A 22,922-nucleotide genomic window follows, 5' to 3' on the forward strand; every position below is an offset into this window, starting at 1 on the left:
GATTCGAGAATTTGACCCCCACCACAAGGTTAGGACAGTGTTGGAAAATATGAAAATCTGTTGCAGAGACTCAAAGGAAGATATACATCCCACCCGTGATATGGCAAAATTAGACCTCTAAGACAAATTATGGGAGGAACAGAAGATCAAGATGAAGTGGGTGAAAGCCGAGAACCAAGCTTCCTTACCCAAGAGATTGAAGATGGCCCAAGATGTGCAAGCAATTATGGGTGGCTAATTAGATGCTAGCGGCACCGACACAATCATGCGTAAGGCATTGAATGCCAAGTATTCTCATCTGATCGGCATTCCCCATGAGGCCCTGGTAGAATGTACAAGGGTTGGAGTAGGCTCTTTTGGTGTGTACACATTATACACCATCAAAGGCATCTCTTTCTTTCCAGAGCACATTACATATATGGAAAAATGCTACAAGGGAGGGAGTGAGGCAAAATTTGATAGCTTTGAGACAGAGCAAGGAATGCAAACACTTCAACCCTCCATTGTAAAATGCATTCACTTTACCACCGAAGCTCCCTGGATCACAATCTTTCCATACTACAATGGGGGTACCTCGGGGCACATGATGTGCCGCTTTTTGCCATTCACCCACGGAGCGTTCAAACGCCAGATGTACAGACTACAACACAACTGGAGGTCATTTCCACCAGCAAATCAGTGCTTACCAGAGATAGAGATTGCATGGATCAAAGCAGTGATTGAGAAAATGCCAACAATCAACTCTGTCTGCTAATAATTTGTTGCGAATAGTGCTATGAACATACTTGTACATACTCTAGTTTCTCTCTAAACTTGAGTTTGTTGCACATTGTGCCGATACTTTCATTGCAAGGGGACGTAAGGTCGAGTAATGCTCTCCACCATTCGTCATCCACCACTTCCTTGCAGGCTTCTCTTTTGCCATAGACTGTACAAATTCATCTCCAAAAGGACCTTCTTTTAATCTAAATGCACTCATTTCTTTGATATAATCGATTCGGTTCTGAACGTTGGAGTAAAACGTGTTGACCATGTGATAGAAATCACTGACCAACTCTTGATACCACATTAGATCTAAATTCCAATACTTTGGATTGAGCATGTAAGCCACACTATGGAGTGGACTATGAGCGTTCTTCCATCTTGCATGAAAATACTTGGCCAAAATTCTTTGTTGGTTGCCAGAGAATGGTAGTCGCCACTCCTTCCCTGCTATAGACTCTTTTAGCTTCTCAGGATTTTCAAGACTCTGTTGGACTGACCACCATGTTATCCACACTTGCCTATATTTGGCACCTTCTGTTCAAGGTTATGAATTGCAAACATAACGGGCATCAATACATGGTATGCATCCAATACACTCCTCCACCAAGCAGCTTTGTTTATAGAGCCACGTAGACATGTAATTTTCTCTTTAACCTTTTTTTTCTGCTCAAGCTTCCATTCATCAAATGCCATGCAATTGAAAGTGTCAATCATAGTGCACTTATTGCGGAGAAGTGATTTTAATGTATAAAAATGCATGTAAAACCGACATTGAGCACGAAGTTTCAACATCACTGACATGTGCGTTCTATACAAATCGAGCACTCTTTGTCGTTTCAAGATAAATTTCACACTTGGCGCACTGTGTCAATTTTTTTGGCGAACCATATGGTTTCTTCACTAGTGTACCAGTCCTTTAGCATCAAGTTTAAGCTGTGCGTTGTCGTGCTATGACACGTACATAGTGGGAACGCATGCTACAAGATCTATTTTGTATTGTTTTAGATACATAATTATATTTCCTATAGTGTACATATGCATATTTAAGTATAATAATAAACCTTCTATCTCATCCTATTATTTTTCTCAAGGGTAACCTATCCTTACTTTACCATCAGAAAATACTATGGGAAAAGCATCAATAGCTCCGCCTCTTTAACTTGGGGCAAAAAGCATTGATTCTTTATTTCTACTATTTCATTATCATTTCACACCCTAGCTAGATCCTATATCTAGGGTAAACTCCAATATATATATATTCTATGTATTTTTTATACTTTTCTTATATTTCTTTTTAAATAGCTACTAGGAGAGAATCAAATCCTAGTGGGACACTAGGTGGCATGATTTCAAAGATACACTTATTTTAATGCATTATTGCAAGCATGATTACAAAACTTAGTCAAGGAGCAATGTCATGCTTTCATATGGCATGAGGTGTCCTTTGGAATTAAATGAAAGTCTAGGCTAAGGAGACCACATGAAGACTTTTGCTGCCATAAATGGACCCTATTTTGATGAATTTTTTACACAAGGTTCCAATCCGAATTGGAAAACGATTTTAAAATGAAAATCGTAGCTAATGAGCTGAAGTTTTTTCCCATATTTTTAATTTTTTATTTGGAGCCACGGCTGAGGAGATATGATCAAAATACTGGACCCCAGTCTGCCCACATCATGCAGGGACAGCTCATTTCCAACTTTTCCAATTCCTGTTCACACTGGCTCCTCTCTTCTTGTGTAAACCCTTGTGGGTTCCCTTCACCTATAAAAGGGGACCTCTTCTTCCTTGGAAAGAACCCAAGCATTCAAGCCATTGATGAGAGGAATTCTTGAGGGAATGAGTAGTAATGCCTAATTGTACTTAGCCATTAACATAAGCCCAAGCCTACACTTTCTCCTAAAGGGAGACTAGCCATTCTTGCAAGCTAACCTTGGAAGATCAACTCTAATCAAATAAGGTCTTGCACTTGGTGTATCAATCAAAGTGGAATTATCCACTCATCTTCTCTCTCCATCAATAATGGTGCCAAAGGGTTTGTCAAGTAAGATGTGTTCTACATTGATGTTTTCTTGGTTTGTTGTTGTTTTCTTTTTCATCTCTAATCCAACATATATATATATATGTATCTAATCTCATCTCTAAAGCAAACCTATCTCTCTCATTCTTAGTAATTCATCCTCTCTGCAAATTCTAGGTTCTCTTTTCTACAGGTACATCTCTCCCCGCAGTATCCTTATTGCCTACGGGCAAGAATAGGGCTTGGGAGGGAAACTTCTCATCTCTTCACTTCTCTCATATCTACATTTCTCACATACTATCCTAAATGAGAACCCACATGATGATCATTTCTATCGATTTCACTCTGTACAATCTATTAGAATTAACGTATGGATTAGCCGTAAAATACACTTTCAACAACGTATAGTGTTTCTCTTTGGCCCTGAAAGGCTCAATGAAATACTTCTATCACCGGATCCCATCATACTACCTCTCATAGACTATAATTTTTCTTTTGATGTAAGCGTAGTTATCTTGCTATGAACCAAGAGGATTTGTACACACAATTAATCCCAATCACTAGACAAAATATATATATTATGGTAAGCACAAAACTACAATTCCAAAGAACAATTCGTAGCCTATTTGGTCAGCCAAGATTGAATGCCATTAACTCATCCATTAACCCTTTCATATTACCCATGATACGATATGACCATAGCCTTGATGTTTTCATTTTCGTATTGTTTTGACATTCTCTTTTGCGTTCTTTCTTTGTGTGTGTGAATGCAAGAGAGAAAGAGTGAGTCTTCTTTGATTGCACTTCTTTCCAAACCCTAGTCTTCATGGCATCTATGGTTTAACTCCTTCATATAGTTTTTGTTGAGTTCTCTCACAAACTCTCACAGCCATAAGCCCGGTGCTTTCCTGGCAAGACCGCAAATTTCTCGACAGCGTATTACAACCATCGGCAAAAATATGTGGAAAGCACTTCTTTATTAATTCACTAGCATTTTTATTGTTTTTTCCGTTGTCTATGACTACTTCAACAACATGTTCAACTCCAATTTCTTTAATTATATTAATCAAGACCTCAGAAATATATTTTCCACTTTTAATTAGATCAAAAATTTCAATCGGTTTCATGAATGTTCCTCCCCTTGGACAAACCAGCATTACATTGATCAGTGGTCTTCTTTGAACATTTGACCAACCATCACTAACAATGTGCATCGTGAAAGTGAAATATTCTTAAGTATTATTTTGGTAGCATGCTCTTTCACTTTGATGTAACATTTGTCCAAGAGAACATTTTGTATCATGTGATAAGAAAGAGCTGAAAATCCTGGACCAAACTCAAAGATTTTCTTGCAAGCGGCCTTCCAATGATTGCTGTCTACCATGACCAGAGCACCTTCAGTGAAGGAAATTGCTTTGGTGAGTGTAGTTTGTGCTTCTTCTAGAGACTGCATCCGAAAGCTTTGATGCAATGATTTTATAACTCCCTCACATTGGGCTCTTTGCACGTGCAGTAGAGAATTTTATCTCTGTTATCATACTTATATAGGCCCATATGCGTGTTATCTGTGTTGAATTGAGTAGCCACATTTACTCATCTAAGCTTGGCATTAAAATATCTAGCTTCAACGGCTGCTCCTCAGGCTCTACATCAACCTTTTCCTTCTTGCCTGTTAAGCCCCACTTTTCCACAATAAAAGGAATAAGCACAACTATATACATGTTTCCCTCTTCATCAAAATATTGATCACCACTATAATCTACAGGCACTATGAGCGTAACCTCACTAGGCCTTTGCTTAATTGTAACACAGTAGCGAGCCATACTGTATTTATAGATTTGAGCACCATGCCCATTTTCAAATTGATATTGCAGGTGCAAAAGTTTCAAGTTTGGTGCAAGATGCGATGGTCTTGCTCCCATTTTGGTTTCTTCCTTGAAACTCACACTTTTGGATCCTTAAGCCATATAGGTATATGATCTCTCCGAAGATGTATTAGGAAAAACTCTCCTCCAAGATTGGCTCTAAAGTAGGCATGGTCCCTTGATTGGTCTTTAATGCTAGGCTTTCTACTTTGATAAAGTTTACTTGACCGCAAGTACATCAAGAAATTGAAGCTTGAAAAACCCTGACCTGTTACCTTTTATGGTGCATGCACTCCTCGAATCAAAAAGCAACTTGATGCAACTTTGATCCACAAAACATGTACAAAATTCACTTGGTGGCTATAAATTTACAGCTGCTGGGTTAGTCAAAATCTAATAAAATTAGAGTTTTATCGAACTTTTAAGACAAACTCCTAATGTTCTTGCAACATACACAATCCAACTCCAAATTGAATCTTGAAAACACGACTATGCTCTCGAGGACTAGTGCTAACTCTGGTATCACTTTGGACAATTTCAGTGATAGGGGGTCATGGATCACGATCCATGTACCCTAGTGTTAGAATCAGTTGAAACTTGGGACACAAGTTTCTCACGGTCTCTTGATAGTTGATAAGTGATTTTTAGGTGGTTTGATTCCCCTTAGGTCTCCCAAAAGTCACTTTGTCATTCTGTTTTGCGGTTTTGGGTCTTGATTGACTCTTGCATGGTTTGGTTATTTGGTATCCCTATTTTTGGATAAGTTGTTGGTGTTGGTCTCTTCTATAAGTTTGTAAGGTTATAATCCCAAAATCTAAAGGGGACATGGATCTCGATCCATGTTCCACCATGTTTGAACCCCAAACTTGGTCAAATGGTTACTTGAAGTCTATGGAGTCTGCCTATCCACTTACTTTTGGATTTGAACACCTTTCTCCTTACCAAAAGAAAAATTTTGTGGTTGCTTGCGGTTTTTGACCTGTAGCTTGTATCTTGGTGTGTTGACCATCTTTTTGCTGTTTTTTGCTATGATGACCTTTACAAAAGTTGTTCCAAATGATGTCAGCTACTGACTACCCAAATCTCAATCTCAGATGCTTCAGGGGGTCATGGATCGTGATTCATGTTTTGGTCATGAAGTTTGGTCAGCTGTATGCCTAGACCCTGTAGAGGTCATATTTTCACCTATTTTTGAGTTTGGACACCAAAAAGTCAAAAAGGCCCAATTTTTTTTTATTTCCAAGGTTTTGGTGTACTTTGCCCAATTTCTTGATTTCAGTGGGTTTTAAGTGTCAAATTTTCACAAAAAGTGTGTATTTGGAGATTTGGAACCCCACAAAACTCTCTAGTATCAGTTTTTGCTCGATCTGTCTTAGGGGGTCATGGATTGCGATCCATGTTTTAGCACATTCTGGCTTGAAACTTTTCAAAACAGCTCTCTGTAGCTTGGTCAATCCCTTTACCCACTTATTTTTGGGTTTGAATTTTCCTTTAAGCTCAAACCATCAGATTTCTAGAATTTCAAAGTTTAGGGTCTTGGCAACCAAAATAAGGTTTTGACACATTTTTCCCTGATCCTTTTTGCTTATAGAGGCTACCTAACCTACTCCTAATTGTAGAATTGAATCCTAGGACTAAACATCAACATGGTGCAAAACTAGAAGAAAAATGGAATATACAACAATACTTTCAAAGAATTAGAGAATATGCAGAATGAAATGCTTTCATATCTCACTCACAACTCCTAATACCTCTCCAAAGTAGATGTAGCAAGTCCTTGACTTCTAGCCTCCACTAAGCACTAAACCCCGTGTTTAGCTACCTGACTGCTAAAGTGTAAATGAACTGGAAATCAAAATCAAAAGTCTATAAGTAAAAATCTACAACTAGGTCACTCACCACTCAAGGATCACTATCCTTGGAAATGGCACCAATGTTAAAGGGTCACCGTGACGGACATCTGTAACATAGTTTTTTGGCACTAACATAATGTCAATACTTAGGGAAGCGACTCAGATGGGGCATGGAGACTCTTTGAGAGTGTCAACCTCAAGAAGTGAACCTATAGAACGTAAATATCTCTAGCTATCACTCTCATCTGGAAAACTTCATAAGTCCTATGTCACTACACTCAGTCATCAACCCATTTTGGTACTCGAACAAAGGGCAAATGATATGAAACTTTGGGAGGAGTTCTAAGACACTTAGGGGAACTAACCTACCAAGTTTGTTGCAATCCCAAGGAGGTACCAAAATCACAATCCATCATGATCAAGGTCCTAGAAATTGCAACAGAACATACCAAAAAGGCCGCCCTAGGGCCTAAGAACACTTTCCTATGGTCAAAATGTCAAAATACTGTCATTAACGTACTCAAAAAAACAGATTTAGCCTACTAACACATAGTCATAAATCACAATATAATTGACAATGAATACACTTGAATGAAAGAGCAATAGACAAGGAACACATTGCAAGTTTTGCAATCAAAATGTGATTACCAGAGCTCAAGATATGAGGATTACAAGGCGCATGAGAGTAACTGCTCTCAGTTGCACGCTTCAAAACTCAAAATGTTGGTAATGATAAGGGTCCTTTTCCCACTTTACAAATGAGCTTTATCCCCAGGGCTCTCTTAAATAATGGACGATTTTACAAGGCTCAAACTCAATTACAACTTTACAACTCAAATGTAGCACATACAGACTCAAGATGATATGAATAAAACTAGAGCATTAGGAGAAAGTTGGACTCAATTTTGGGCCCTGTAAGAAACGCAAACTCAGCATAGAGAGAGGTAATCTTGGAAAATATGAAAGTAGTTTTTTAGATCTCAATTTTGCATAGTACATACGTAAAAGTTTTCTTGATCACTTGAATGTATGCTCGTACATAATGCTTTTTGAGAGCCCAACGTAAGTATGCACAAAAATCTATGTTCCTGAATCTTAATGAGTGATGTGATGTACAATGAGATAAAACACATCAAAGAAGTTCTCAAAATACAAAAAGAATACCATGAATGCATCCAAAACATCAAAAAACCTAGGATAGCACTTTAAAATGCTGAAATCCGACGTCTCTAGCTCAAGATAGGGAATTTTTAAGCCTCGTGGCCTCATGAGGTTAGAACCAAGCGAGTAGAGGCCCCAGAGACCCCTCAGGGGCCTCTATTTGCTTGGTTCTGACTTCTTCTTAGTCTTTAATAGTACCTATCAATCGTTATCTAGTACGATCCATTCAAATTCAAATTGCAAGTAGCTCATGAAAAGGTGATTGATGCGTGTGCAAGTTGCACACGTACAAGTACCAAACTTTATAGGATAGCAACAACGCGTCATAAAAAGGCGTTTGGAGCTTGTGCAAGCTGTCACTATCAAGCGTCTTCTTTTTCTAGTGATAGGGATAATTTGACCCAAAAGCTTTTCATGGACATTTTCAAAAATAAGAACAAAGGCTTTTTCAACGTAACGTTAGCCTTCTTCCTTCTCACTAGAGCTAAAAGGCCCGAAAATGAGTCCAACTTTCTCCTAATGACTCTCACATAATTACAAAGGCCTTCTAGAAAATCATAAAGATCAATTTGTGGGCTCAAAAAATGAAGGGGTCGACTAGAAGGACGTCCGTTTGGTTGGTTTGGCTGCCAATAGTGACTACTTTGGAAGATGTACCATCTGGGAGTTTTTGGATCTCAACAGGGTTCTCAAATGTGGTATGCACTATGTGGAGTTAGCAGGAAGCAGCTACTCACCAATCAAATACCTAGTCAGCTAGATATGGCCTGTTGAAGTCAGGTGCAAGTTGATAGCAGTGCAACACCAGGTGGTTTTCCCAATATTTTGGACCAATGGTGGAGGAATTTGACAAAGTTAGAGTAAAACTAAGAAGGAGAAGTTCAAAGTTTGGAATGGTGGCATTCACTCGGTTTTTATGGCTCGAGAATTGGGCCACCTGGCTGCAAACGGGGCTGCAAACGGCAGCGAGTTGAAGGTTGGGATAAAAAGGGAGTTTTGTAATAAATCAATGGGGGAATTGCCAAGGAGTTTGGGGTTGGTGCTTTGTAGCAGTGCCACATGGCATTGGTGTTAACCCATAAGCGAGTGCAAGGGAGAAGAGGGTGTGGTATATAATGTGGAGCAAGGACCTTCAGCTGGTCGCGTGACAAAGAGAGAGTATGCTCTCGTGATGCTTGTCTATGGTGGCCCTTCAGGCGCTGCCTGTGGAGGTGGTTTTGCACAACAACGTGGAACTGGTTGGCCTATGGTCGACATCGATGGGGTGGGTAGCATCCGGTAGCATGCAACACCTTGTTGACATGGCAATCGGGGTTCCACGGTGCACAAAGCCGCCCATATTTTTAGTAAGGATGAGGTCTCACTTAGGAGATGTCACACTGCCATGAAAACATCAAGGGGCCCAAGAGGTGATTCATGTGCAGTTAAGGAGAGAGGAAAGTAGAAAGTTGCCAAGTCAATGGCTAAGTAGTACCTCACTGAGGTTGTAAGAGGAAGGTTACTGATGTGTCACTACCATTTAGAGTATGCTAAAATGATCTAGCCAAATGTATGCGAGGCTATGAAATGCTAAATGAAGCCCAAGTGGATTGCACGAACCAAGATAAACATTTTTTTTTTTGTTTTTGGTTTGGTTTACCCCTATAAAAGAGAGTTCTCACCACAAGTAAATGGCATTTTTGTCAACACCATCATTGGGGCTGGTGTGTGTTGTCGAGGATTCGTTATGTGAGCTCACCAAAGCGTGTACCAATTTTTCTTGTGTCAATTCCCCCTTTTGCCTTATCTTATCTATTTGTGTGCATGCATTTCTGGGCATGTGTTGGCAAATGTGCCCCCTGGACGTTGCTTTCTAGTTGCACTACCTACATATTGACATAGTTTTTGGTGAACCTAACACAAATTAGGCTAGAATGAAGGTTCCAAAGCTTCATTCAAGGTGTCTATTTTAAAAAAAAAAGCTAGGAGAAACAATAACAACATGGAAAATTGAAATTTTCACCTCACTTTTTATGCATTTTGCTATGTGGGACCAAATGCTACAATGTAGATAGTGTCATATGTGAGAAAACGGCTGCCATGGTTGCAATTGTCTACATACTTTATTAAAAAATGTAAATTTTTTTAAATATATGTACAAATGTCAAGCGTCTCAAGTGGCTTGCTTGTTTTGCTTACAAAGTTCAATGCGAGTGCTCTTGGCAAAAAATACTAGGTGTCCAAAAAGCTTGACAAGTGTGAAAGTGAAGTTCAAAATGTATTTTGAGCCCAAAGTAACCTATCCACAAATTTAGGGATTTTCCTTAGCTCATTTGGAATTTTAAAGACCAAAAACTCACTTTTCGGCTAAAACTGGCCATTAAATGGTAAAAAGTAGCCCAAAAATATCATGGAATAGCTCAAAATGCCACATTAATGATGGTTTCATCTTTTATCAGGCTAGAGGGGAGTCTCTGGAGCCAAAAATGAGTTGTTTTGGGCATTGAATGAGGGAGGTACAACAGTTGTAAGCGGAGATGCTAGTGCAGTCCCCTACTATTTAAAACCAATAACCAAAGCTGCGAGGCAACCAATTAGGGTTTCTCTCAAATGAAGTGTGTAAGCTTCCATAAAATGGTCTTGATGAGGAATCAATGTATAAAATTAGTGTCTTTAACAAGGAAAATGAGAACTTTATCTACACAATTGGGAGAAAGGTTACAACAAATCATCACATACACAAGATTCACTACAAGAGGTACTTAATATTAGCGACACTCGCGTGCGGCGCTCAAATGTGAAAACCCACGACGTCGCTATAGGCGTCTCTATGGGCGTCGCTAAGTTATAAGTAACTTAGCGACGCGCACAACGACGCTCATAGCAATGCCTATAGCGACGCCGACAGGGGTAAAAAAATAACCGAGAGCGTCCGAAAACTCAGATCTCAGATTTGAGTTTTCGGCACGCGCTCAAGCAAGCAAAGGTAATCCGCGCTCTCCCTCTCTCTCTCTTTCTTCTCCACACACACACACACACACACACGAGGAGAGGAAGGAGATCCAGGTATGCTCCTTCCCTCTCCTCACTCTCATGTTCCCTTCCCCTCTTTCTCTCTCTCTCTCTCTCTCTCTCTCTCACACACACACACACACACACACACACACACACATTGTGTTTTTGAGAGAGAGAGAGAGAGAGAGAGAGAGAGAGAGAGAGAGAGAGAGAGAGAGAGAGAGACAGAAATGAAATGTTATATTAACGTCTTCAAAAGGCCAGAATGACCTATGAGATCAAACTGATACAAAAGTGGTGAATCTGTTACATTGTTTGGGTACCTTAGTACCAAAGTACTAAGTGTGAAAAGTGTGCAAGTGTGAAAATAAATGTGAAAAACTAAATACAAAGTATTAAATAAACTTCTTAGGAGCATTCTGGGTGTCTGGCTAGAATGCTTCTAATCCTTTGTTGTAGTCTCCTCCGGTGAAGTGTGCTTCTGCATCTCGGTCGTGGTCGTCTCGATTTCCTAAGCTCAATCGCCCTGTCAATGAGGGTGCCTTTGGTATGAATGTGGGTACTCCTTTGTGCTGGATGCTGGCCTCTTGCTTCTCCTTCCACTTCTGCTACTCTTGATCCGAAGAAATCTGTGATCTTCCTCTGAGGCTGTAGTGCTCTTTGTCTTCTCATTAGATTATCCCTGTGCCGATGTAGTTCCAGTAGGTACAAGCCTAAGCATCTTTGATCTTGGTATTGCATGACTCTATCTAGAGGTCCAAAGCCTTCTTTAAATAGGCAATGGAAATTCCCACGTATCTCATAGTATACGGTGCAATGGCATATGTAGTGTAATTCTCTCTCCGGCTCCATTACGCATAACTTGCAAATTCTGCTCTCAGGTGGGATTCCCCTAAATCTTTCAAATTCAATTTCCAGCTGGTGTGAGGATGTACGAATCTGACCAATAGCACATCTCAAACCATGAGATAGGTGGGTATCCATATAGCTTGGGCGAATCACAAATCCATCTTTAGATAGCTGTAGGAAGTTTTCTTTGTAGTCGGCCATCTTCGTGCCCAATTCTTGTGTAGGGTCTACCCATGTCCTCTTAGTATCCAACTGTATAAGATCCTGACGGATGATTTTATTAATCTCCGTTCGTGTAATTGCCAGTGATGGAGCCGCAAGAGAGTATTGGAAGGGGGGTAATCTTTCCATACTGAACCCGTGTCTCTGAAACCACGAGGACAGTTGCGCATACCAGCATGATGTATCCCCTTGCATTGCTAATTGTTGAGAGGATTCAAGGGCCTGTCTAGTATATCGGCAATTATTTGTATCCCACAAACCATGTATAAAGGACACTAATCTGGTAAGAGCTTCAATTTCTATCGGAGGGGCAACTAGTTCCGCTCGGGTAATCGCGTGTGGTATGGAGGCCTTGGCTCTAATCATTCGGGAAATCATAGATACCAAAGGTCTCTCCATTGACTTCCAATTATCCTGATCCACAGATGGTCCCCAAATCTGGACCCCATAAAGCATAGCCGAAGCCACCACAGTATCAAAGAGCCAAATTTTTTTTCGTGGTTCCTGAAACTGCACTTGTGAACACATCCTCTCCAACCCTCCCAAGGCCACAGAGGCTCTGGACAATCTAGCATCCGCTGCTTTCTTAAGAGTAAACTTCGGTCCTACAAATACCACACCAAGGTATGTGTATGCATCTGTGTACTCTACTGTAACCTGGCCATATGCAAATGTAGGTGCAGATCTCCTAACCCACTACGGTGTGGTGTTAAACACCATAACTTTGGTTTTACCCAAGTTTATCGACAGTCACTGTCCTCTGCGAATTTATGTAATGCATCTAGCTACCTCTGCATTCCATCTGGTGATTCTGCTATCAATACAATATCATCTGCATACAACAACAAAGGGATCCATGACCCTGCAAGTTGAGCACCTCTGTCACCCTCTCTATCAATGTAATCTGATACCTCATCTATGTACATACCAAATAAAGTAGGGGACAGTGGGCATCCCTTCTTTACTCCAATGGTGGAATGAACAGTGTCAGAATCCCCTTCTGGAGTACGTACATAACCAGTTACTGACCTGTATAAGGACATGATCCCCCAGATAATCTCTTTGGGGACCCCTAACTTTTGAATCCTGCACATCAATCTGGCCCTTGGTACTGTATCAAAAGCTTTACGAAAATCCACAAAGCAACAATACATCCTTCTCCCGCTTGCTCTTCCTTCCTCCATAATGGCTCTAAGCGTAAGAATATGATCTAAAGTGGAATAACCCCTCCTGAATCCAGCTTGTCCTGTTGCCCTTATGCACTCATTCTCTACCCATCTACTCAATTTTTGTTCAAGAATGGATGCGTACAGTCGGACCAATGTGTGACCTACCATAATGGTACGGTAGTTCTTGGGTATCATAGGATCCCCTGACTTGAAAATAGGTACAATAGTAGATAATTTCCAAGATTCAGGTAATCCTTCACACATGACCCGATTAAATAGACGAGCAAGGACTTCTGAAAGTAGATCCCTTGCATGGATCAGATGTTCTTCTACTAAACCCTCATGATCATATGCTCTTCTCGTCTTCATCTTATCAATGGATTTTTCCACCATTTCCGTAGTAAAGAAAGTACTAGTAGCAGGGCATGGCTCTAGCGAATCTGGTAATGGAGGCTGTCCAGATATCGTATATAATGATGTTACATATTGACCCCAAATCTCAGGAGAAGTAATTGTCGGAGGGGATGAGTGCTCGTGAAATAAACGCCAGGCCTCATGTGAGTCCTGATTCAAGAAGAGCTGATATAAATCCTTCTCCAGTTTGGCTAAAAATGCCCTTTTCTTACGATGTACTATACACCAAAGAGAAATCCGAGACTGCCTATATGTGATGATCCCAAGTGCAAGGTCTTTCTGGACTTGGGTTCTCGTCTCTCTACATTCCTCGTCATACCAACTGTTTTGAGGCATGTTCCCAGATCCTCTCTTCTGATCAGGTTGAGTATGTGGGTATGCCTCTTGTGCTGCTTCATGTAGTATCTCTGTTAGATGAGAAGTAATCTCCTCTACAGTATATACTGGCTCGACCGCCCACATCCTATTATAGATCTTTTCCACATAGACTGAATCAGTCTCTGGCGTGAAAGTATATCTTGTGTGTGTCTTCTTCCTTTGTACTTGAGAGGCATTGTATTGGAAGGAGATTGATAAGGTCAAGAGAGCATGATCCACTGCAATCCCAACCAGTCTGGGTCCCACCTTAAAGTCCTCGATACTAGAAATAAATCTTGGTGAAGTCATGACATGATCCACTGTACTGGCCCCATGCCTGTGCGGGAAACATGTGAATCCCCCAGATAAAGGGAAATTCTCTAGACCATTAAGTATGGCCAAACCATGTGTAGTTGCCATTTCCATGAGATTTCTCCCATATTTAGTGTGTTCTTTATCCAATGAGTTTCTAGTAAGCCCCTCCTGTGATAAATCCACTTCTCTGAGCATTTCCTCAGAGGTATCATAGAATACTGCTTGAGAGTTGGCCGTTCTGTCATTAAAGTCTCCTAAGAGAACGATGTCTCCATCTCTAGAGAACTCCCATATGTCATTATTCAATATGGAGAAAGGGGATTGTCCTTTAGGTGAGGAGTAGACTGATGTACTTGGAGGGAAGTAGCATATAGCGATATATAGAAATCTACCTGTCTCGGCTCTCATTCTCACCCACATATACCTTGCTTGTTCATCTTTCCTGATAATCTATAATAGTGGTTTCAGCTCCTCTTTAAATAAGACTGCTACTCCTCCTGAACCCCGGCTACCTCGCAGAGATCTCTTGTCTGGTCGACCAACTGTTTCCCATAAATACCCCTTCACATGTGGCATAAGCTGTCCCGGTATCTGGTGTGTCTCTGAGTAGAAGACTATGTCTTTGTCCCTAAAGCTGTCTTCTAAGGCACCTCATCTAGCCTATATGATCCATTACAATTCCACGCCTCTATCCGGAGCGTCGCCCCATAGGTCTCGCACCGTCATGATGAGCGCTTTTCTAGAACCACTACTTTCCCTCCTCTATTAAAGGCGATTTTCCCCTTTTCTCTTGCTGCCCTGATCTCTGGCATCAACTCTTGCATGTGTGCCACTTGTGCCAATGTAAGGTCATCTCCCAGGAAAATACCGATTTTCTTAAGAGTTGGCCTCTTCTTTAGAAATTCTTTCCTTATTTCTATATTCGGGAAGCGGAGAATAAGTGCCCTATCCTTTACGTTTCCCTTCTCGTCGATTCCTTTCTTGCCCACTCTCCATGCACTTGTGTGAGTAGGCTCTGTGATGCCCATGTGTTGTAGTAGTTCCCTCACTTCTTCATCTACAATCTCTTTGTCTTTGAATCCTGTGACCCACACATGCAGAGCCCGATTCTTCCTTTTCTGCTCTTCCTCAATGGTCATATTAATAATGGTGGAGGTAGGTGTGGTCTCAGGCCTCTGGGCCTGCCCTTTCTTCGCATCCTCAATCCATTTCTCTGCTTCATCAACCTTTTCTTGTGTCTTAACAAGACGTTCCGCCCATGAAGATGCTGTTTTCGATTTCTGTTCATCTCCTTCTCGTAGAGCTTTCATTTGATCCTTCATGTCCTCAAGCTCCTTCATCACCGAAGGTTGGTCGTCTCCCTTCTCCTTAGATGCAGATTTGCAAGCCGCAAGTTCTCCTTTTAGCTCCTCGATTATTGCATCTTTTTTCCCCATGTGCTTTTCCATATTTGTTCTTCATGCTTCAAAACTTGCTATTGCCTCATCGAGTTTCTTTTGCATAACGCATTCTGTTACATTTACTTCGGCCTTGATTAGGTTTCGTAATTCCGTTTTCAAGCTCTGAATTTCCTCATTCTGTACCCCCCGGATCTCTCTCCTTAGTTCTCTCATCATGTCTCCATACATGGAGTTCCTGTAACTTTCAGCGTTCACGTGCATTTCCTTCCTGATGTCATCCCTCATATAGTTTAGGTCTGATTTGAACATCGCCTGGACCTTCTCCATCAGTAGCTCATCATGTATCCTAGAGGTTTTCCCAACTCGTAAGGATCCTGGTAATAGCACAATATCTCTGTTTCTCCGTTTAAATGTAGATGTTGCTTTTTTTGGGGTGGTGTAGCTATCTACCCCCGGCCCTTCCCCATCAATAGGCGGATCCATCGAACCCGAGCCACAAATGTGGAGATCCCTGCTACCTATGGAGAGAGAGAAAGAGGGTAGGGTACTAGGGTGAGGGACTGAGAATAGAGAGAGAGAGAGAGAGAGAGAGAGAGAGAGAGAGAGAGACTCGAGAATCTTGAAACAGAAAGAAACACTGTCACACTAGATAGTTACACATGTAATTAGATGCTTGCCTCGCCTTGTAGGTTGATGAGCTAAAAGCCAAAAGGAGGGAGAGTCTACAAGGCGCGTAGAGGGTCTTAACAAGTTTTGCAAAAGGCATGTAGAGGATCTTTAAAAGCGTAGGAAGTCTGGGGATGTAGATGGTCTCTAAAAGCGTAGGAAGTCTATGCTGCCACAGAACACGCAAGTAGAGAGAGATTTTCTACGCGTAGGAAGAGCGTTAGGGTTTGTAGAGAGAGAGAGAGAGAGAGAGAGAGAGAGAGAGAGAGAGAGAGAGAGAGAGAGAGAGAGAGAGAAGGGCATGTGCAGCTTATGACCTTCTACAATGAAGGGAAAATTTTACAAATGCCCTTCTAATGAATAAAAGAAAAATTTTGCACCCTTCTACATCAAAATTCCAAAAAAACTAACATTTCACTTATCTTATACTCTCATACATTAATATTTCACTTATCTCACACTCTTCCATGCATTTTAACCATTCTTTTAGTATAACTTTGACAAAATTAATTATTCAAACAATGTTTTCTCAAACCACGGTCCACGGACCACAACTTGGTAAATTTTTAAAGATTACATAAAAATAGAGCAAATGAAACCAATAACATAATGAATATGAATTCATTTTCATCATTAAAGTACAAAATTGAAGAAAAACACTGCCTTGAAATAAGATTAAAAGTTCTTTGATACCAATACAATGCAAAAGAGCCCTCGATAACAAAATCATATCGCTTGGCTTGAATATCTAAGAAAATAAAACTCCATAGTAACAATCAATTTGTTTCCAAGCTTCCTATCCTTCACTTCCTCATAGATTTCCACATATCAAAGCATTCTTCCCACAATACATCTTGAGGGCATGAAGCCTTCGGAGTATTGAGTCCAACAAACATTGCTAAGCCCAATGATGCAAGAGACAATCTATTACGAGACTTGTTTTTTATCTTATTCATTTTTGAGAAGCCTCTTTCACAGGCAACTGATGAAAGTGGAAGTAGAAGCAGAGCTCTCCATAATTTCATGGTCCATGGAAAAGAAACCTCCCATTCTTCATGGTTGCAACAATATTGCCAAGCTGAATGCATACTCTTACCTTTGAAGCAGTTACGAGTTCGTGTGATAAAAGATCCGCGTTCTCCTTTGCATTCTTCTTCATTAATGAACGAGTTGGCTCCTTTTCCAAAATGTTTGCACAATACACCTAGCCACCTTATCGTAAAGAAATCTAGTTTTTGCAAATCTTGATCATAATTCTTCGGGCTAAAGTACTTTGCAACTTCAAAGAGATCAAAATCAACCTTAAAATGATTTGACAATGAATCCACCAAGCCTTTAATGTACATAATTGCCATAATATTTGGAAGATTGTTCGCAAAAGCCACGACTTGAGTTAGTTCTCCTTGATTCAACTTAGCTGCTTTGCCTTTACTTGACTGTGCATCATTTTCCCAATGCTGACCTCATCTTTGAAAGACTTTAGTTTCTGTCCTGGCATTCCTCGATACTGCTTTGCCACATAAGTATTTTCACTTGGAAGATACGAAATACCATTAATTCTTACTTGGAAGCATGTGCCAAAGGAGCCGACACCCAAGTTTTGTAAATAGTTGATGGCATCATGTGGTATTCCAAGAGTCATGGTACACTCCGAGTTCCTCGCAGATCTTTGCAAAGGATTCTCAGTCGGATGCCCATGGCAATCTATCTTTGACTCCAGCTTCTCTTGGGCATGGTTGACTTGCTCCCTTTGCAGCTTTTTAGATAGCACAAATTGTGTATCTATATCTTTAGCACGCTTACTCTTCTCTCTTTCAACACGCCAAGCCAAATCCCAAGCCTTGAGATTTATCAGCTGAACGTCTTCGGGAAGAGCTTCATATAAATCACAAGCGCACTTTTCCATATTACCAATGATGCTATAAGCAGATTGGTGAGCTTTTTCTTTACTTATAACAAAGGTTTCCTTGGAGACCGCGCTTACAATTGCTTTTTCAAGCATTTTTGCTATTAGCGTCTTGTTCTGCACAATACTCTGCACCTGCTTTTCCGGTAAGTCACTTATCGTCTTGGAGAGAGTTGACCTTAGAGATTGAAGAAACGCTTTCTTCTTACCTTCAGCCATAGTGACTATATAGATGTCCTATAAAGAAAGAGAGAAGAGAAGTCAACCTACATATGTGTAGATGTTTTCGAGTGTATCTAAAACGATCACATTCCAACATCTACCTGATCTAATGTGACACAATGATATACCATAAATCATTTTGAATGGTAGAAGAACTAAAGGCAAATTTGATAGCTCAAGATGGCACACCGGATCAAGCCATATGACCATGTGACAAATTGAGACTATATTTGTAATTATATACGAAATAAAGACATTATGTATGTGTAACATACATTTCCAAGGTGTCTGCTATCATTGTTAATGTAAGAAGAGACATAATCTATGTTGTCGTAAGAAACTAAAGCTCAAGATAACACACCCGGTCAAGCCCTATAACCAGTGAAAAATTGAGACTATAGAATTTACAACTGCATAGAAAAGAAATTAACAATAGTAAAAAAAGTCACAAATTATCATTTGGTAAGAATGGGTAGCTCAAGATAACACACCCGGTCAAACCATATGACCATGTGGCAAATTGAGGCTATTCTAATTTCTTCTACATAAGTCTATTTCAATTTTGGATTGTCCCAGTACCTATATACACGTTTACGATTGATAATTGATACTAAAAGCTTAAATAAATCTCTACAAGAAGAAACGCTTTAGAGTTTCTTTCATTTCGGTCTGCACACAAACTGATCGCTTATGCTACTTCAAAAGAACTTGAAAAAAAAAATCTTTAAGTCTTTGAAAAAGACATCACACACCTACGGCCTCACACACCCGGCTTGAGACTTAATGTACATTCTTTATTGAGTTAGTACCACACTATCACTAAAAATTGTGAGTATGAAAAAAAAGGATTGAAGCTTACAAAAAAGTTTAACACTAATGCATTAAAAACATTTTAAGTATGGGATACACGTTTTAATGTTTGAATCGAAACTTGACTTGAAAAAAAACGACATAATATAGCAAGATTTAGATTAATCGCCAACAAATGCTTCAAATTATGATCTAAAAACCCGAATAGTTCAAGTTTATTGTTTGCCCCTATTTTCTTTGATTAAAAATTAAAAATGATTTTGGCGATCCCGATTCCCAAATCCCGATTCTCTGCAGGCTGCAGCAATGTGCATTGTGCAAAGTGCATTGTGCAATGTGCACCAACCTTCAAGCCAACTTTCAAGTTTCAAGACAAGTTTTTTTTAAAAAAAAAACAACTAATTGCTGAATGCTAAAGCTTACGTTCTCTGTCAAGCTTGAGATTCGAGAATCAAGATGGAATCCCGGAAGCCTCGCACTGCGCAGGTCTACAGGCAGTCTCGTAGGCTGCACTGTGAAGCTCTCGGCAGGTCGGAGAGTCGGAGATGCAGGTCTGCAGGCAGTCGCAGGCTGCACTGTGCAGCTCTCGGCAGGTCGAAGAGTCGGAGACGCAGGCGGCAGCAGGGCGCTTCAAGGAAATCTGTATAGCATGCACGAGCTTGGCTGCTCAAGGCTGGGACGACGGCAGGGCAGAGGGGAGTACTCACTGCTCAGGAGTTAGTAGATAACGAAAGGGCAGTCCCGTTAATTTTAGGGATTTGTGCCTTGTACATGCGTTCACACCATGGTCACACTTTAAAATAACTTCAAAGGTCGCGATTCATTGCTCACTGGCAAGTTGAAGGCAACTGCTCAGTGCTCACAATATCATCAAACTCCAAATCTTCACTAAACTTACTGTAAAGAACTCGTAAAATTTGAAATCGGTTTTTGAAGGGCAATGGGATGACCGGCCCTTCTAATGACGGATGAGAGTAATTTTCTTCCTTCGCAATTGAAGGGCAACTTCAATTTGATCCCTTCAAATGCAAGGTTCTTCACGGCTCAAACCTTCCTACGCAGGGTTAAGAGCCATTTGAAGGGCAGAAGGGCGTCAAAAACTATCATTGCACACATGCATAAACAAAGAATGCACACACACACATTGAGAGAGGAAAAGAGAGAGACAGAGAGAGAGAGAGAAGAAGAAGAAGAAGAAGAAGAAGAGAGTCTTAACGTTGTAGGAAACTATCCCAAGAGACCTTAAAGATCTAGTCGACGAGGAGTTGAAATCAAGACCTATTATTCATGAGGGAAATGGCATAACCAATCTATCACACTTGGGTGATAGAAAAGTTATACCATTTTCCTCCTTTTATTGGCGTGCACACACACCCACACACACACACCCGAGAAGAAGAGAGTTTAATTTAACGTCGTAAGAAACTACTTCAAGAGACCTTAAAGATCTAGTCGACGAGGAGTTGAACTCAAGACCTGTTATTCAAGAGGAAAATGACATAACTAATCTACCACACTTGGGTGATAGAAAGGTTATACCATTTTCCTCTTTTTATTGGCACGCACACACACACACACACACACACACACACACACACACACATGAGAAGAAGAGAGTTTTAACGTCGTAGAAAACTATCCCAAGAGACGTTAAAGATTAGGTTAGATGTAGACTTACGTTAGATTAGATTTAGGTTTTATTTAAGTTAGATTAGATTAGATTTATGTTTATTTTTAGTTAGATTAGATTTATGTTTAATTACGTTAGATTTAGATTTACGTTATATTAGATTAGATTTAGGTTTATTTTGAGTTTAAGATTAAATTAGATCTATATTTATGTTTGATAGATTAGTTTTTTTTAGATTTAGGTTAGATTTTAGTGCATGTCAATGAAGGTGCGCTCATGATGGTAAGCATTGTATGAAAAACACTTGCTCATATGAAAAACACTGAAAAAGACTCTGTTTTCTTACATGAGAAAATTTCTTGCGCTCACAGCCTCGACAGTCCATGCGGACCAGCAATTCCACCTGCATGTTCGACTGCTGCTACCATACAATAAGCCGTCATGATCAGCCAATGGAAGAGAAAATTGAGCCTACACACAAATTAGTGATGCAAGATGACGATTCCATGGGTCTCACTCTCTCTCTCTCTCTCTCTCTCTCACACACACACACACACACACACACACACACACACACCACAGCCCATCAAATCTAGAGTAAGAATTAAGTGCTTTGAGCAGGCATCAGCTACATTGCAAGAATGGCGTACTCGCATGCTACAGACAAAGATCTACTTTTAAAAGATGTTAAGATGCTACATCTAGTGAAGAGGCAAAGGGGTTTTGTCCACTACATGCACTATCATGTAGACGTGGGTGTGTAGATTTCTTGTACCCACAAATATAGGCATTGAACAATAAAGATGAGATTATAACACGGTGGTTCTGATCTCCGTGCACCTCTAGACCGAGGTGTGCGGGGATTGCACATGACTAGAGAATGTGAGGTAGTTTACAATGTGAACAGAGAGAGAGAGAGAGAGAGAGAGAGAGAGAGAGAGAGAGAGAGAGAGAGAGAGAGAGAGAGATAAAAGACGAAGAATGCCAATAGAAGATTAAATTTGTTGTCTAGGTTATAAGATTTTTACCCTCATTACGAGTAGTGACGAGGATATGGGGCTGTCCAACCGAAACACCTATCTCTCAACGAGGATCCTATGTCCTTGTAATCAATGCAAGCATGCTGTGCGACGGACAAGACACATTTCTTTGCAGCATGTTTGCGAATTTGGCGAGTTCGATCCATCTATTATAGATCCAGTTGTTGCCAATTATAACTCGTCGGACTCTGACGCTGGCCAACAGGCAACAATCTTGCAACCCAATAGACGAGTTCGCAGGCGCTTTGGTCAAGCAGCATATGTGAGGCCACAAGATGTAGCCTCTGACAGCTTGGGGGATGATCATGCAGACCACATTCCCAACGAGGCAATGTTTGAGCCTGAGATGGATGAAATGATCGAGACTATCATGGATTCAGAAAGGCTTATCTATGATGATATGAAAAGTGAAGCCGATACACCATTGTATAATGGAGCACGTGTGTCTAGATTGAAAGCGCTCCTGGTTCTTCTCAACATGCAGGCAAAGTTTGGATGGAGTGACACTAGCGTCACAACGCTTTTCAGGTGATCTATTACAATTAGTTTACTTTAATAAAACTCTATATGTATAATGATCTGATAGAGTTTTACACAATTGTACCGTATTTTTATGTTGTGTAGATTGCTCAAAGAGCACATACTGCCAGCTGATAATGTGATGCCAGATTCGCGAGAGGAAGAGAGAAAGATTTTGCGAAACTTGGGGATGGATTACAATTCGATCCACGCTTGTCCTAATGACTGCATTCTTTTCAGAGGGGAATACATAGACATGGAGAAGTGTCCGAAATGTGATTCCGAGAGATATCGAGTAGATCTCCATAAAACAAAAATTATGCAAATGGTTTTGCAAAATTTTCCTCTGCTTCCTCGCATCAAGAATTTCTTCGAATGTAAGTCCATGGCTGCCCTAGCATCATGGCATGAGGAGAATAAATCTTCGGATGGAGTGCTACGGATTCTTGCAGATTGCGCAGCCTGGAAACATATAGATGAAAGATGGTCGGATTTTGCCAGGGAAGTTCGAAATTTGCGCTTAGGCCTGGCTATGGATGGCGTACATCCATTTGGTTAAAGATCAACATCTTACAGTGTATGGCCCATTGTCATCGTCAACTACAACATTCCCCCGTGGTTGACTACGAAGAAGGGGCACCTATGGCTAAGCTTGATTGTGCCGGGGCAATATAAAGTGAAGAATATGGATGTGTATCTTTGTCCACTATTGGAAGAGCTACAACAATTGTGGATTGGCATAGA

The 22,922-nt window shown here is 40.5% G+C and overlaps 1 protein-coding gene across 1 annotated transcript; it reads right to left on the reverse strand.

Moving 5' to 3' along the window:
- Positions 1-16,283: 16,283 nt before the first annotated feature.
- Positions 16,284-17,419, reverse strand: LOC147421825 (uncharacterized). Its single transcript, XM_086503329.1, has one exon. The coding sequence runs from the start codon at positions 17,404-17,406 to the stop codon at positions 16,855-16,857; it is 552 nt and encodes a 183-aa protein (XP_086359455.1). The 5' UTR covers positions 17,407-17,419; the 3' UTR covers positions 16,284-16,854.
- Positions 17,420-22,922: the final 5,503 nt, after the last annotated feature.

Source organism: Adiantum capillus-veneris, chromosome 27 (assembly GCF_014529385.1).
Source record: "Adiantum capillus-veneris isolate H3 chromosome 27, ASM1452938v2, whole genome shotgun sequence".
In the NCBI taxonomy this organism is placed as follows: Eukaryota; Viridiplantae; Streptophyta; class Polypodiopsida; order Polypodiales; family Pteridaceae; genus Adiantum; species Adiantum capillus-veneris.